Raw genomic sequence first — 18,182 nt, forward strand, 5'->3', positions numbered from 1 at the left:
AGTTTTAGATCTTCAAACATTAGAAAATGTATGAAAATTATGCTTGTCTTTATACTTGTTTCCAGCGTTATATTTATAAACAGTAACGTACGATGCCAAAATAAGAGCAGAATGTGTAACAAAAGTAGTAATAACCAAATCAATGATTCATTACACCCAAACCAAGGACTTTGCCCAAACAAAATGCAACCAATTAGCGCTGAGTATACCGACGCGACGGTCTGACGCTGTAAATATTAGACTTAAAACATGCAACACATTCGTATAACACATTTTGAAAATCAGCAATGCAATGGGTTACTAGTATGAATGAAACTGTTACTAAACGATTGGACACATACCTAATTTTAAGTATTCCAAAATTATTTTGCACAAATTTATTATGTCTGTTCTTTGTGATAATACTTCGTTCCCAGCTATCAGATACGCTTTGCAGTAGTTTGCGTTTCATATGACACAATCTTCCACAAGCCACAGACGAATTTTATGTATCTATACTATCAAGAATAATTGAAGAGTTTCTATTTTTTTTTCAATCTGTCTCAGAATAATGCTCCTTTCGCAAATTGTTTTTCTTGTTCTCCAACAGTTTCAATTCGCAAAAAAGTTTTTGACTAAACATGTATGATATTTGAATGGCTTCCTACATTTACATTTGGACGACTGTGTAAGAAGGATTTTCAGTTAATTTGGGTTTTTGTTCATACAATTCTCTATTATAAACATGCATTGATTCACGTAGAACTAAGTCGGTATAGTCCCCAGCGGTACAAACACGGCCCACGATGTAATCGTTAATCCCCAAAATAAAGTTTACTTGGGGAAAAATAAAAATTGGAAAGGTTATTTATTATAATAAATTATAATACATAATTTCGGCTCTGTAAAGCTGGTAACAGCAAGTGAGCCTAAAATAAACGAAATTTGTGGAAACGAAAATATATTTTATTTCCACTGCAACTTTGACATTATTTGTGTTATGCCACTGTTGACAAGGAACTAGGCGTTTTCATTAGAGCACTAGTCTACAACCTCCTTCTTCTCGCACTTCGCCTTCGAGGCTCGCCTCGGAGTACTTCAGATCCATGACTTGGCTTACCGCCGATTCCATTTCTTCAGTAAAGAGTCATATTTTGCGCTCCGGATCCTTACTGGTTTCAAGCATGGTCTTCCATTCAGTGTTGGGAAAATCTCAAATTATCAAATCTTGTGCACGGTTCAGTTTATTCCTGAGTCAAATTTCACTAGATTGCATCTATACTACGAAAACATAACCAAAACAGCAACTCCGTGGTCAGCTTGAGCATGAGGCCACGATGATTGATATTTGAGTATGATTATACCAACACTGCTTTCACTGCGACTAGATCGCTGATAGTCAGCGGCTTCTGAAAAATGGTCATGTTCGGCCACTACCTTACTTTTGACTTTGGTTGGAATAGCTACGTCCATTTTCGACTTTGCAGGCGCATCCTCTGACTTTTAGAAAGTTAAGGGAATCGGCAGCCACCTGGGGGAAGTGAACCCAAACAGTGTGGGGATGGGATCACCACTCCCGACCCACTAAAATCAATTCCATCTTCTCTAGTCACATCTCCCGGCCCGCAATCAAACAATACATCAGGGGGTAACTATTGACCATTGCTCCCACGGAACGTTCATAACGTGTACGTATGTACCTCACCTTCTCTGGCACAAAAACGCACTGGCACTACATGCGTCCCACCTGAGCCACGAGAGGACCTTGCAGTAGGTACCTCGAGTGGACTGCTCTTAACACAAGTTTTACTCAATTAGTGTGGTAACTACCCCACCCTGCAAAAGGATGACACCACTTGTCTCCCGAGCCGGGGCGACTCTAGAAGCGGTCATCCCCTATGCAACTCCTACCTTAGCTATGGGGTAGACTCTTTTAAGCCGTTTTGCCACCTGTTTATAACAGCTGTGCTGTGGGCTCCTGTCTCACTTATACTAATGACACATTGGTGGTATAAGTACCATGGTACAAGAATCTTGAAATGAGTACCATACCAATGGATTAAGGTCACTCCTGGCGGAATCCAATTTTCAAAGTACTCGCGTTTTCAAGGGCACACCATTCGATACGGAAGCAACGCACAACTGTCATTTTTATTTTTTCAGCTTTGCTGCGTCGCAGCATGCGTGAAAAAATAAAAATGACAGTTGTGCGGTGCTTCCGTATCGAATGGTGTGCCCTTGAAAACACGAGTACTTTGAAAATTGGATTCCGTCAGGAGTGACCTTAATGAAAAAGCAGAATTTGCCGCTATGAAACGAATAGATAGCGCCACCGTAGACCAGTTCCTTCAAAACCTTTCGCATGTTAACCTACATATACAGTAGCGACTTTGTTTTGATGCGGTGAGTGCAAAATGAGTTACCTAAAATATTCCATTATTGTCTTTGAGGATATTATTGCCATTCCCTCAACTCCTATTCACTTCCCCGCAGGAACAGGGACACTCACCGTAGGTGTGTGGGTACCACCCACTGCTATTATAAATTCAGTAGAAAACCGAATTATAGCCGCTATCGAAAATGGATTTATCTCACAATCCATACGATAAACCTAATTTCGGAAGTGGTGCGCTGGATAGCACATCACCAAATGAAAACAGCGCACCACTTCCGAAGTTAGGTTTAACCTATGGATTGTGAGAAAAATCCAACTTCGTTAGCGGCTATAACTCGGTTTTGCACTGAATTGATAATACCTTACTCACACTCTTGACCGCTCGTACTATGTGAGGCTTACTTTAGGGACTTGGGACTCGGCGTTAGGAATATCATATTTAAATTTGACGTTTGTGGAGGCTAACCGCATCTACTGTGTCGAGCATGCGGTAAATAAGGTGTAGATCTACTACACTACTTGGAATCATCCTTTACCGGATTGAGAATAGAAAACGCCTTCTCCGGATTGGTAATCCTATGCTTTTACGCGCAAGACTAAATGAAGACCCGACGTAGTACTTAAACATATGATTATAATCTTTATCTAATCACAGTTATTGCAAATTTTTCGCCGTGTTCGACTCCCATGCAAAAAATATTGTCCCACCAAAATATGTTCCCACAAGTTTCTCCATATATGGATGACGTCTCCACTGCAAGAAAGAGCTGTTTGGGGTGTGAGATAAGGTGCAAGAATGATGTTTTGGATTGTGCTTTCGCTAATTTCTCTACAATTGGACGTGCGAGCATTTGTTTTGGTACTTCGACAAATTTGCACGGTAGTCTATTCTTCGGTGAGAAATGCAATATTCCACAGACAAACAGACGTAACACTGAGGAAATTCCCATCGATCATGAGCTCAACAGTCGTTTTAAATTCAACTATTTACGAGTTTTACATCCAGGGGCGCGCGCATCGTATACCTTTGTATTTGACATCTCACACTAGCGCCTTCTGTTGACATTGTTGTACTAAACTTTGTTTCGTACAACATGCACGTTAGGTAGTGGTATAATAACTGGGCGATGGATTTTGAAACAAATTGTTCTAGCTGTTACGTCTGTGGTTATTCCATCTAAATTTTCTTCCTCCTAGGAATTTCCCTCGGGGATTTATTCTAGCAGTCGAAGAAATTCTGCCTGAAATTCCCAACAGTTCTCTGTACAAAATCCTACAAAATGCTTCCACCAATACTGAAGAATGTCCCGGAGGATTTTTTGTAACAACAACCAGAGAAATCCGGAGAATACTCTTGGGAAAACTTGAAATGTTTTCGTATGAAACCACGGAAGAAATAATAGGGCAATTCTTATAAAAAAATGTTCTTGAATGTTGATAAAGGTCTAAGTCAAGGTCTAAGTATCATGACAACTTCTTTTTAAACAATTCGAAACTGTCTTCGACCAAGAAAAATATCAAATTTGAGTAGGAGCCATTTTTCTAAGATATGCCGTTAAGAAACTTACCTTCAACATTCTGATTCAATTCACAATCTCCGTCAAGTAAGCCCAAGAAATCATGACGCTGAAGCAGTAAGATACCTATGCACATTAAGAGAAAATTCAAAACCAATGCAAAGTTCATATTAATCTAATAGTGAGCCTGCTTCAACCTCATGGTTAAGTTGAGGCTCGGGTTTCAATTGGGAATTAACCTTTCCCGTCAAAAAAAAATATTCCCTCAATCGATTCTTTGGCTTATTTAAGGTCAACTTTCCCAAAGAACCCATAATTTTTGTCGCCTCTAAGTATTTTTAAAATTTGAAACAAAAATCGAAAAAGTGCTGTTTTTCAAGATTGGCCCGATTTTGAACGAACATCGGGTGAATTTTTCAGGCCGTTTCACACGTGCAGCACTTTTTCGGTTTTTGTTTATGATTTTAAAAATAGTTAGAGGCTTCAAAAAATATGGGTTCTTTGGGAAAGTTGACCCTAAATAAGCCAAAGAATCAACTGGGACAATAAAACGAGATACAATTTTTGACGGGAAAGATCAATTGAGACAGAGCTGGGCGCACCTTTTACCTTTTGGCTTACCCTTTTATTCTCTATTTGTTATGCTATACTAACACTCAGAGCTTTCGAAGTCACTGTACGCCAGCAGTCGTGTGTGTATGATAGGAGCAAGCATCGTGTAAAACCGACAGTCGAATAAAGAAACCACTCCGCTTCATTCGCCACGTTCTGAATCCTTGATAACGAAAAATCGAAGCAGCAGGAGCCGGCAAGCCTAGTGATATACTTAAAAAATTTATAATATGTTTTCGTTAGAACAGCCTGAAACAAGGTGACCAAAGTTGACCTACAGTAAGTGTTATTATCCATTTGGTAGATTTGCGTCAGAGTGTAATGTAATTAAGAGTGGCGACATGTGTCGCATTTGACAGGTCTCCTGCTCGTTTGGAACATGATTTTGTATGGGAATGACAGATGAATTTTGTTCCAATTCGGACAGTGTCGCCACTCTTAATTACATACACTCTGATTTGCGTATGTTTGTTTTTTCGCTAGGTGTGTATTAATGCATGAATAATAATTCAATTTAGTGAAAAATGCGTAATGTCACAGGCAAACAGACGCAACATTTGTCTTATCGTTCATCTATTTAACGACGCATTCGAATTTTCATAGGAGACTAAACAATCACCTAATTATTTTTGCTTTCGTTTGACGTGTGCTCACTCCCGCCATCTGGTTTTAATAGAAATAGAAAGTCGACTGTTGGAATACAGCTTTCCATGGCCAGCAATGGCGATTAGTACTGTAAATACAGACAAACAGATTACAAACTAAAAAACCCAGATTAATCCACCTACAGTGAGATTTTGCCCCTTCCTTAGTTTTAAGGATTTTTTTTTCCAGACTCCAGTATTTAAAACGAGATAAAACTACTCAGCTTCCCATGGCGATTTACCGTGAAAGTGACAAAATAATTGCCTACCCAAAGGCGGATGTCATGGGTAGAGTGACAACTCAACGAATGATAACGTACTGTACTTCATGCTGCCTATCTATAAGGCGCTCGTCGGATTGAATAACTATTGTGATATGGTTTGTAACTATCGTAACGCTGGTTGCATATATTGTACTCGTAATCAGGGTGTCGACTACCTGGAAAAACCTGGAAAGTCAGGGAAAGTCAGGGAATTTCAATTTGGACCTGGAATGTCAGGGAAAGTCAGGGAATTTTGATTGAGGTCAGGGAAAAAATCACAAAACTGTAATAATAAAAATTTATATTGATTTTAAAAAAAATCAAGATGTGAAACATATTTTATTTTTTCGTGTGACCCGTTGGCAGTCTCTAGACGAAAAGTCTACTTCGGGCATATTCCATGTTCCTCATGGTAATCTAATTTACCTCTATTAATCTATTTTAGATCAATAACAGAGGTTGCTCAAATGGTCACTGTTTAGGCCTGATCCAAATAGCTTTTACGAAAAGTCCCTCCTTATAATTTATTATTTAAATTTAAAAAATCACATGAATAAAGAAAAAATACATATTTAGTTTTAGTGGTTTTGTGTCAGTGTAATTTTTAATTTTTTTGCAGCTTCTTCATTAGTGGCGTGCAAGTCATGTTCCCATCAAACAAAAAAAAGTTCTAAAAGTTCGATCAAATATTTAATCACCAATCGAGAGAGTTAGTCGTAATGTAATTATGTTGATGTGTTAGTAGAAAATACGATATATCACAATGAATTTAAATTGCTGACTATATTCCAAGTAATCGACTCCAATGAAAAACCAATAATGTCCCATTATCTTTTGAATTAAATTTATCGCCTAAATGTATAAAAACTATCTAGTGGAAGCAATCGAAACTGAATCGAAAGGCCTAAATGGGCCATAGTTCAGAACCGTTCAACAATCATCAAAAAACTTCAACCTACAACCAAAAGCTTGATATTTTAAGGCTTATTTCAAGAAAACGTCGAATACTACGATTGAAAGTGCCACAGACAAGATTCTGTAGATAATGTTTAAAAACCATTTCATGAACTTCCATTTGATGATGGGCTTTGGCACTTAGGTGGTCAAATTATTGAGCATGTTAAGAGAATGATAGTGGTTAAAAGCATAATATGGTCTACCGCATGTAAGTAGGTGGCGATGGTAAAACGTTACTCCATACTCCACAATCATAGACGCTCTCCTAGAAAATTTAAAGTAAATTGACAGAATCAAGAAGATCACATCAATCAGACGGTTTCAAAATAACTCTTCAAAACTTTTCAACAATGTTTGTATTATCTACAGAAGACAAAGACAATGCTACGTTCAATTATATTTGCAACCGTGAGATACTTGTTGTGAACTTTTCAAACTGCGACTATTTGCATATTTACTCTACAAGCGAAATTGTAGTCATGTTAACAGATGGCTATGTTTATCTCTAGACATTGTCTACTTATATTTTTTTAAACCATTAGAGTGATTTTGTATGTTTATTAGAGTGATTTTGTATGTATAAAATTAGTTCATCACTAAACGTTACTTTTGATGTTTACAAAACAATTTTATCAGAAAATATTCTGGTTGATGTTTGAGAATTTTGTCCAGAAATTACTTCAGTGAGATACACTGGATTCTGTTTTTACACGATTTACATTTTCTCAATTTTTAATTCATTCTAAATGTTTAACGCATAATAATAACCATGTGATTTCTCTTTGAATTATTTAGAAATTTTTTAAACATGTTGCAAAGACTTTGGTGGCAAATTGAAGTCGAACGATCAAAATTACCAACGTAAAAAATCGTTTAAAAACAGAAACCTGTGTGCTTTGGAATATCTTCTGAAGATAATTATATTTTTTTTTCTCTCAAAATTTTCCAAATTACTTCAAAATTCTCCCTGAAAAATTAAAACTGTTCAGTAGTTTTTTTAGAATGTATTTGTGGAGGGATTCATACAAAAAATATGCCAAGGAATCTTCAAACATTTTTCCACGAGTTCTTCCAAAAATTCCATTAGATATTTCTTATGAAGTTTCATCGCTTGTTGTAGTTGTTGAAAAAGTCTAACATCGAGTTGATAGTAATTGAACTTTCTGTAAAAAAAACAATGCTGTAATTCCAAAACGATTGATCCACTTTGGAAGTTTTGGCAAATCTCGATAAAATAAATGGAATAGATGTAGCTCTCCCTAGAATTTGAGGCTAGTTATGCCACTTCTTCTCCGAAGGACCTGAGCATATTCAAACCAAAATATTTAAAGTATCTCAGTGGTTATAATGTTTTCCTGGACTTATTGTATTGATTTCTTGAATATCTGTAAGATTGCAAGCAGTAAGTGATAACATTTCGGAAGCTCTGCGCTTTTACTAGAATATTTGTGAACGACCAGAATTACCTACCATTTATTACAAAACCGTTAATAGGCTTCCAATAACTCAGGAACTCGTTCGGTCTTCAAGGATTTAAACATGCAGAGATTTCATATGCTTAAGAATTTGAAAAAAAATCATACCTGGAATTTTTCGAGAAATTACTGGAAAGTCAGGGAAAGTCAGGGAATTTTATTTTCAAATTTGAGTCGACACCCTGGTAATTTCCAGAGACCTCGATATTAATTAATCCAGAACTAACTAAATCAGTCATTGATCTGCGAGAAACTCAATAGCGTTTAATAATAACATATATTGCGCCTTATTCTAATTTGGCCTAATTTGGTAAAACTAAACTTGTTCAATACCTTAAAAATGGGCTAGATTTTTATGGCAGTAAATTTCAGAATTTGCACACATACGCACACATACATGCATACAAGTGATCTATTAGCATCTCAAAACATGCTCACATTTGCTATCTAGCTTCCACTGAAGAAATTTTTGAAATCCCTTTCAATTTTTACGTTTTTGCTTTTCTGAGAAGATTTTTTTGTACATGCTTCTATATGTTCCTCAATTAAAATCATTTGTTTCTTTGAAACAAATCAGAAAAATAGGCGTAATTCCATGTCATATAATTTGTTATAATTATATATTCAATGTCAAAGTGAATTTGTTTAAAATACAGTAGACGTTCGATAACTGCAAGTCATTTAACTGCAATGCTTTTTAACTGCAATTCGATAGTTGCAACAGTTTTGCAGTTATCGGACCGCTAAACTTCAAACTGATGTCAGACTCAATGACAGCTGCATTGCGCTGCACATTTAGATGCACTTTGATTGCATCTGACGTCGATTGACAACCTTTTGACGTTTAGAATGCATTGCAGTTATCGAACGGCATTCGTTAACTGAAAAGTAAACATTTTGCAGTTATCGAACGGCTACTGTACCATACATTTTATTTAATAATTTACGAGATTTCTTGATAGATTAATACGTAACACACCTGCGTAACGCATACAAAGTGAAATTATAGACACTTCCGAAGGAAGGGTCAAAAAATCATATTCTAATTAATTGCATATTATTCGGCGACTCGGCCGTACGAAAACCATTGTTTTGTTAAATATCTTGGCTGTGCATATGCACAGCACATGTTTAGAAATGGACAAATTGATATGAAATTTACGAAAAAGAATCCACGTGTCTTGGAGGGACTCGAACCCTCAGCCTCCTACTCTCTAGATAGGCGTGATAACCCCTACACAACAAGACCACTTAAAGGTCACGTTTGCAGAAAAGCCATCAGAATCCGAGTACCAACCTCCACCGCGATTAGCTTTTTTTTTGCTAATTGAATATCTTTCAGATGCTTGATTTGTCCAATCTTCACATGTGCTTTACTGTTTTATATCCATTAGGGTGGTTCAAAAAATCGATTTTGCTCCACAGCGCTCATCTGATTCTGTATCATGTTCTGAGTGTCCTCTGAAAATTTGAGCTCATTTGGATTATTTAGCACAAGCCGTTTCAAGTTTACATGCAAATTAGTATGGGAAAATTTATTTTTTCATTATACTGTTAATGACGCTTCCCCATTAAGCGCAGGTTAAAAGAAAACCCACATAGCTAAAAGGAATCCTCAAAAGGGGGGCATAGAGTGTGATGCTCTCGATTCATAAACGATTAATGTGCACTCGCTTAACTGTGGATATACAACAGTAAAGCACATGTGAGGATTGGACAAATCAAGATAGATATTCAATTTGCAAAAAACAGGTTGGTACTCGGATTCTGATGGCTTTTCCGCAAACGTGACCTTTAAGTGGTATTGTTGTGTAGCGGTTATCACGCCTATCTAGAGAGTAGGAGGTTGAGGGTTCGAGTCCCTCCAAGACACGTGGATTCTTTTTCGCAAATTTCATATCAATTTATCCATTTCGAAACATGTGCTGTGCATATGAACAGCCAAGATATTTAACAAAAAAATCATCTATCCTGTTTTTTTCTGGCCAATTTTCATAATCTTTGGTTGGCCAAACTAGAAATACTAGAATAAGAGATCGGCGAAGACGGCATGTGTCCAAACGAACCGTCAAAAGCGGTTCCAATTCGAGTTGTTTACTTTTTTCATCCATAAGAAGCAAGCAAGCAATGTTAAATGATGCCAGTATTATTTTCACGATTTCATACAGTAGACGTTCGTTAACTGCAATACTTTTTAACTGCAATTCCATAGTTGCAACAGTTTTGCAGTTATCGGACCGCTAAACTTCATACTGATGTCAGACTCAATGACAGCTGCATTGCGTTGCACATTTAGATGCACTTTTATTGCATTTGACGTTGATTGACAACCGTTTGACGTCTAGAATGCGTTGCAGTTATCGAACGGCACTCGTTAACTGAGAAGTAAACATTTTGCAGTTATGGAACGGATACTGTACCTTTTCATCCAGCTTTCCACGCTCGGTAATGGCGGCTTGTCGGTGCGTAAAAATCAATAAGCACTGTACTGTTTGACACTAGCTGGAGGAAAGCCCACTGGCATTCCTGGGTGAGGGGAAGGGAAAAAAGGCATTTTCGCCAGTGAGTTTTCCTCCAGCTAGTGTCAAAAAGTACAGTGGCCGATTGATTTTTACACACCGGCAAGCCGCCATTACGGAGCGTGCAAAGCTGGATACGTTGCCATTTCAACCGTTTTTCTCTCTGCCGGTCTCTGGTTATAGGGTTGCTAGGCCAACGACCACTTTTGGCGCACGAGTCGGGTATTCAGAAGCTCGATTGACTATACTGTCAAATTCTGTCTATAGCGGAAATTACTTCTGGAAACAATTGAGCATGAGTAGTTGCCACTCCGTGATTGACTAGAACTTGCCAAATTGTAGAAGGAACCAATTGAATGGAGCTTGGGTTTTAGCTGTCATTCCCAATGTGTAAATTTCGGAAATTCATTGTATTTTACTAAGTCAATTACGGCGCCGGTCACGTCCTTACGGTCCCAAGAAAAGCAAGGATTATTAGTTCAACTTTCGTTGTTACTAGAGACCGAGAATACCTCTGCATCTCCACGATCGTTTCAAGATAGGATATTGTGTTACTATAAAGGGATTATTATCTGGATTCACTTTAATAAGTGATGCGATGAATGAGAATTAGAAGCACTAGAGCAATGAGAAAGTATTAGAATTAATTCTAATGGGATGAAAATGTTACTAGGGGAAATGACGGCTTTGACAGGTTTTGTTCTATTATTGTCGGAGGGGTTTTTGTTGACCAAATTTTATGAAATTTGGCCACAATATTCTTTGATATGCAAATCATATTTAGGCGAAATTTGAGCATAATTAGTTATTGAAACGGGGGCAGCAGGGACTATGTCCAAGGGCTTGACGATCCCTCCCCAGGCCATCTGCGAGTTGTGGCGCCTGCCTAGGATGTGGTGGGGTTTGACAGTGGGCCCTGTTAAACCTCTATAAAAAGCTGCATGTATCCGCAAGTAGGCCCCACCAAAGCGACCGTGTGCCGCTCAAAGCGCACAAGCCCAAGTCCTGGTGTTAGGTGGGACGCTAAACAGCCCTGACACGACGGCCCTCCGACGAGACAGGAGGTTTGCGCAGGCCCAATAAGCCGCCTTTAAAACAACTATTACGAACGACATAGAAGATAATACGACTCGATACAATCGGCAACGACCTAGGCGACGAATAAAGGATCACGATTGGAAGCTTGGAACATGGAACTGCAAGTCGCTAGGCTTCGCAGGTTGCGATAGGATAATCTACGATGAATTACATCCCCGCAACTTCGATGTCGTAGCGCTGCAGGAAATCTGCTGGACAGGACAGAAAGTGTGGAAAAGCGGGCATCGAGCGGCTACCTTCTACCAAAGCTGTGGCACCACCAACGAGCTGGGAACCGGCTTCATAGTGCTGGGAAAGATGCGCCAACGCGTGATTGGGTGGCAGCCAATCAACGCAAGGATGTGCAAGCTGAGGATAAAGGCCGTTTCTTCAACTATAGCATCATCAACGTGCACTGCCCACACGAAGGGAGATCCGACGACGAGAAAGAAGCGTTCTATGCGCAGCTGGAGCAGACATACGATGGATGCCCACTGCGGGACGTCAAAATCGTCATCGGTGACATGAACGCTCAGGTAGGAAGGGAGGAAATGTATAGACCGGTCATCGGACCGGATAGTCTGCATACCGTATCGAACGACAACGGCCAACGATGCATAAACTTTGCAGCCTCCCGCGGAATGGTAGTCCGAAGCACTTTCTTCCCCGTAAGAATATCAACAAGGCCACATGGAAACCACCTAATCAAGTAACGGAAAACCAAATCGACCACGTTCTAATCGACGGTAAATTCTTCTCCGACATCACGAACGTACGCACTTACCGCAGTGCGAATATTGAATCCGACCACTACCTCGTCGCAGTATGTCTGCGCTCAAAACTCTCGACGGTGATCTACACGCGTCGGAGTCGTCCGCCGCGGCTTAACATTGGGCGGCTACAAGACGGTAGACTAGCCCAAGACTACGCGCAGCAGCTGGAAGTGGCACTCCCAACGGAAGAGCAGCTAGGCGCAGCATCTCTTGAAGATGGCTGGAGAGATATTCGATCCGCCATTGGAAGCACCGCAACCGCTGCACTAGGCACGGTGGCTCCGGATCAGAGAAACGACTGGTATGACGGCGAATGTGAGCAGTTAGTTTAGGAGAAGAATGCAGCATGGGCGAGATTGCTGCAACACCGCACGAGGGCGAACGAGGCACGATACAAACGGGCGCGGAACAGACAAAACTCGATTTTCCGGAGGAAAAAGCGCCAGCAGGAAGATCGAGACCGTGAAGAGACGGAGGAACTGTACCGCGCTAATAACACACGAAAGTTCTATGAGAAGTTGAACCGTTCACGTAAGGGCTACGTGCCACAGCCCGATATGTGTAAGGACATAAACGGGAACCTTCTTACGAACGAGCGTGAGGTGATCCAAAGGTGGCGGCAGCACTACGAAGAGCACCTGAATGGCGATATGGCAGACAACGGTGGCGGTATGGTAATGAACCTAGGAGCACGCGCGCAGGACATGCGACTTCCGTCTCCGAATCTCCAGGAGATCCAGGAGGAGATCGGCCGGCTGAAAAACAACAAAGCCCCTGGAGTTGACCAACTACCAGGAGAGCTGTTTAAACACGGTGGTGAAGCACTGGCTAGAGCGCTGCATTGGGTGATTACCAAGGTTTGGGAGGATGAGGTTCTGCCGCAGGAGTGGATGGAAGGTGTCGTGTGTCCCATCTACAAAAAGGGCGATAAGCTGGATTGTAGCAACTACCGCGCAATCACACTGCTGAACGCCGCCTACAAGGTACTCTCCCAAATTTTATGCCGTCGACTAACACCAATTGCAAGAGAGTTCGTGGGGCAGTACCAGGCGGGATTTATGGGTGAACGCTCTACCACAGACCAGGTGTTCGCCATACGTCAGGTATTGCAGAAATGCCGCGAATACAACGTGCCCACACATCATCTATTTATCGACTTCAAAGCCGCATATGATACAATCGATCGGGACCAGCTATGGCAGCTAATGCACGAAAACGGATTTCCGGATAAACTGATACGCAGGGTTCGGATTTCTCACTCACTCACGCGACAACAGATCGATCCACCATCCATTTTATCCGGATAAATTACAGTGCGGTAAACTCCGGCACAAGCGATGGTGCGAAAAATTGTTATCCCTCTTCCCATGTTTCGTGAAAATCAAATGCTGCTTACTTTGCTTCTCCGAACTGATTGCATACGACGATGCGCCACGATAAGTAGTAGGTTCAAGACAGCAGTTTTTCTATTTGCTTTCAATCGGTTCGTGTGGTGGCGTGGTTATAGTGGGCGCTCTATACATTTTAAAATTGTTTTGGGTTCGAATCCCGTCGCGGACCTACATTTTTGTGAATATGCTTTTAAAACTTATCTGGAGAAGTGGCGAGATGGAGAATTTGGAGGCCCAAAATTAAATTATCCGGCAAGCCGCCGCTCGCGAGTTTATCGCCCGTCTTTCTATCCGGATAAAATATTGTGTGAGAACACTTGCTCAAAGGAGAATTTGGAAAAATTGCACTCCGCTGTTGGGATCAATCCTGGGTTTTTATTCATATGAGTGAGAATTCCGAAGCCTGCTGATACGGTTGATCAAGGCGACGATGGATCGGGTGTTGTGCGTAGTTCGAGTTTCAGGGGCATTCTCGAGTCCCTTCGAAACCCGTAGAGGGTTACGGCAAGGTGATGGTCTTTCGTGTCTGCTATTCAACATCGCTTTGGAGGAGTAATACGAAGGGCAGGGATTGACACGAGTGGTACGATTTTCACGAAGTCCGTCCAGTTATTTGGTTTCGCCGACGACATTGATATCATGGCACGTAACTTTGAGAGGATGGAGGAAGCCTACATCAGACTGAAAAGCGAAGCTAAACGGATTGGACTAGTCATCAACACGTCGAAGACGAAGTACATGATAGGAAGAGGCTCAAGAGAGGTCAATGTGAGCCACCCACCACGAGTTTCTATCGGTGGTGACGAAATCGAGGTGGTTGAAGAATTCGTGTACTTGGGCTCACTGGTGACCGCCGATAACGATACCAGCAGAGAAATTCGGAGACGCATAGTGGCTGGAAATCGTACGTACTTTGGACTCCGCAAGACGCTTCGATCGAATAGAGTTCGCCGCCGTACCAAACTGACTATCTACAAAACGCTTATAAGACCGGTAGTTCTCTACGGACACGAGACCTGGACGATGCTCGTGGAGGACCAACGCGCACTGGGAGTTTTCGAAAGGAAAGTGTTGCGTACCATCTATGGTGGGTTGCAGATGGCGGACGGTACGTGGAGGAGGCGAATGAACCACGAGTTGCATCAGCTGTTGGGAGAACCATCCATCGTTCACACCGCGAAAATCGGAAGACTGCGGTGGGCCGGGCACGTAGCCAGAATGTCGGACAGTAATCCGGTGAAAATGGTTCTCGACAACGATCCGACGGGAACAAGAAGGCGAGGTGCACAGCGGGCAAGGTGGATCGATCAGGTGGAGGACGACTTGCGGACCCTCCGCAGACTGCGTGGTTGGCGAAGTGCAGCCATGAACCGAGCTGAATGGAGAAGTCTTTTATGTGCAGCACAGGCCACTCCTGCCTTAGTCTGATGATAAATAGATAAATAGTTATTGAAAACTGCCAAAGCCGTCACTTCCCCTATTAAAACTTGAATGCTATTGGATTCTCATACCACCAACACGTCTACCACCACTACCATTTTGTTCAACTTACGTTACTACAAGATAGATTGGAATCTCTTCTTTCTGTTGGGCACTTTAGTTGACGAAAATAATTTGAATGAAGGGCACAATCGCTATTCCGAAAACCAAGGTAAAAATCAATTACGCCCATTTGAAAAAAAATCCGTATATGGAAGAGGTGAAAAGCATTTTTCCACGAATCTGAACGCTTGAATTGAACATATTAGCCATGGAAAGCTAGATAGGTTTTCTTTGTGATTGTTTTTGATTTATATTTATTTTTACTGAAACTATTAAAATCATTGACCATTTCGTTTCATTTTCAGCCAAAATTCTATGGTGACGAAAAACCAGAAAAATAGCCGTAGTGACGCGGAAAAGCAATCCTCCCACAAAAGAAGCCAGATTCGCAAAGAAGTCTCACCAATAGTAAATTATAAGTGAATAAAACATAATTTATTCATTATAAAACCCCGCAAGAACAGTCCAGATAAATGTAAAACGAATTTTAAAACTATTCTCATTCTACTTTCCTTTATTGCATTACCTTGAAAGCATATATCGAATATATCAACAGCTGATAATTACTTACAGAGAAAACCATTTATTAGTTGAAATATCTTCGTGAATTAATAAGATAAGATCGACACATTTGTGTTTTATAGTCTACCGTAAACACCTTTTCAAACATTGTAGAGAAAGAATAAATTCTACAGAAACAAGAACAAACTATTTGGGGTACAAAGTATGTCCTGTGATCCACTTCTCCGAAAAAAAGAATGTAAATGGTATTCAGTTAGATACCACAGTTATTAGAAATCTATTTTGAACTGTTATTCGATCACATCGTGGATTGTGGATAGAACGAAGCTTTTCACATCTTTCCGTTTCAGCAGTTTTAGAAAAGTTGAAAATGATTATTACTAGATGATAAACGAAAGATCCAAGCATGATACAACAGGTCTACAGAATCGTTATTGTAATATCGGAATTCAGTCGACAACTTGTCTCGACTCGCAATGAGCCTAGATCTTCAATCAGAATATTATAATTTTTATTTTTATTCCTATGGTAAGTAAATCGGATAAAAGATGTATATGGAATATATTTAAGCTTATCAATGAAATATAAAAAATTGCTCACATTTTCAAAACTGATTGTTTTTTTTTCAAATTTCATCTCATCGTAGTCTAGCAAATACTAATAATTAGTTTTCTTCTTCTTGTAATGAAGGACATACGCCATTTTCCCATATTACGATTGTGACATTGAATATCAAACAAGGTTCTTACTAGGGCCCTATAAGAAAGAATCGCCATGTACTATATTTGACAGGTCTCTACGCTCGCTCGGAATGTGCCTTTAATCCATCGGTCGAACTACTTCTATTGACACTCTCACAGGGTCAGTGTATCATTGCGACCTGAATGCCACACATCAAGGGGCAACATTCGTGACAATTGAGACGAGACCGCCTTTAACAACGACATGCGGGAATGCCACTACACGATCTCGAGTCCCGTAACTGTGATTCCCATTCACTGCCCGATACATTCAAATGAGAAACTTCGATATCTATTATTCTCAAATTACCCTCGCATACTTCAACAATTTTCATATTAATTTGTCGAGTTAAGTACAAGACACTGAAGACGGCCTTACTGTTGAGTTCTAAATACGCATCTGTAATAGTTACAATCTAGTGGTGGAATTAAAAGGAATAGTATTAACTCTTCTTCGAGCTCGTCTTATGCCAAGTGAAGACATTCTGAGAAGCTCTAAATAATGTCCTTTATCAACTTAGGCAAACCACGAACCAGATGGCAACAGTGAGTAGCTAATTATTGATTGGCCAACTAACAATTATTCCAATTGATTACTAAGTCGGTGTCCGATGAAATTTTCTCAAGTGTTATGCCTGTTTGTCTGTGAATTAACAATAGAGGTAATAATAAACTTAGTTTATTATTGTCGGCATAGCACCAACTTAGAATTCGGAAGTCGGGACTTCCGAACCGAACTTTCTTCCGAAGTTTTATCTATTTATTTATTTATTCAGACTAAGGCCGAAGTGGCCTGTGCGGTATATAAGAGTCTTCTCCATTCGGCTCGGTCCATGGCTACACGTCGCCAACCACGCAGTCTACGGAGGGTCCGCAAGTCATCTTCCACCTGATCGATCCACCTTGCCCGCTGCGCACCTCGCCTTCTTGTGCCCGTCGGATCGTTGTCGAGAACCATTTTCACCGGGTTACTGTCCGACATTCTGGCTACGTGCCCGGCCCATCGCAGTCGTCCGATTTTCGCGGTGTGAACGATGGATGGTTCTCCCAACAGCTGATGCAACTCGTGGTTCATTCGCCTCCTCCACGTACCGTCCGCCATCTGCACCCCACCATAGATGGTACGCAGCACCTTCCTTTCGAAAACTCCAAGTGCGCGTTGGTCCTCCACGAGCATCGTCCAGCCCAAGTAACAATTAAGGTTGTATCAGAGTTTTATAGCGTTTTTCAAAACCTAATCTCAAAACCTTCCATGCAGTCCTCGCAGTTTCCACAACCTCCTGTAGATTTCTATAAAACCATGTTACAGCCAGTTGGCCCAGTTTTATTGCAATCATTAAAACCTAATATGCGTTCCAGTTCAGAACCAACGGTTTTATAATATACTTCAAGTCTCACATAAAACATGCAACATAAAACCTCCTCTAGACTTGGTGGTTTTGAGAACCACTATATAACCATGATACAACCACTTCATGACTATGATACAACAACAAATAAGCCGATAATGAAACAGTTGTCAACTCTCAAGTTGATTATTTGTTTATTGTTTGTACTCGAAAAAAATATTCTTTTCTTCCTGCAATACATGGATTACATGTCAACAACAAAAATAAAAGAATTATTATCAGCCAGTTCAATAAAAGTTCATATCTGGCTTTGAGTGTTCTATGCATGTTTGAAGGCATGCCAGGGATTTTTCATGGTGAAACCATGATAAATAATCAGTATTTATACAATGCGCTTCGCTAATTTGTTATTATTTATAATTTTTCA

General features: G+C 40.3%; 1 protein-coding gene across 3 annotated transcripts in view; it reads left to right on the top strand.

Moving 5' to 3' along the window:
* Nucleotides 1-16,276, top strand: part of LOC134211874 (pleckstrin homology domain-containing family F member 1 homolog) — a 28,452-nt gene extending 12,176 nt beyond the window's left edge. For 2 of the 3 annotated variants that reach the window (XR_009979124.1, XR_009979126.1), the window contains exons 7-8: nucleotides 4,552-4,782; nucleotides 15,450-16,276. Coding sequence is in view for 1 of the 3 variants with exons in the window: in XM_062689231.1 (XP_062545215.1) it covers nucleotides 15,450-15,485 (36 nt within the window). In the remaining 2 variants the exon portion in view is untranslated. The remainder of the gene's footprint in view (nucleotides 1-4,551; nucleotides 4,783-15,449) is intronic. The other variant, XM_062689231.1, reaches the window with a different exon arrangement.
* The last annotated feature ends 1,906 nt before the right edge of the window (nucleotides 16,277-18,182 follow it).

The sequence above is a fragment of the Armigeres subalbatus genome, chromosome 2, assembly GCF_024139115.2.
Source record: "Armigeres subalbatus isolate Guangzhou_Male chromosome 2, GZ_Asu_2, whole genome shotgun sequence".
Classification (NCBI taxonomy): Eukaryota; Metazoa; Arthropoda; class Insecta; order Diptera; family Culicidae; genus Armigeres; species Armigeres subalbatus.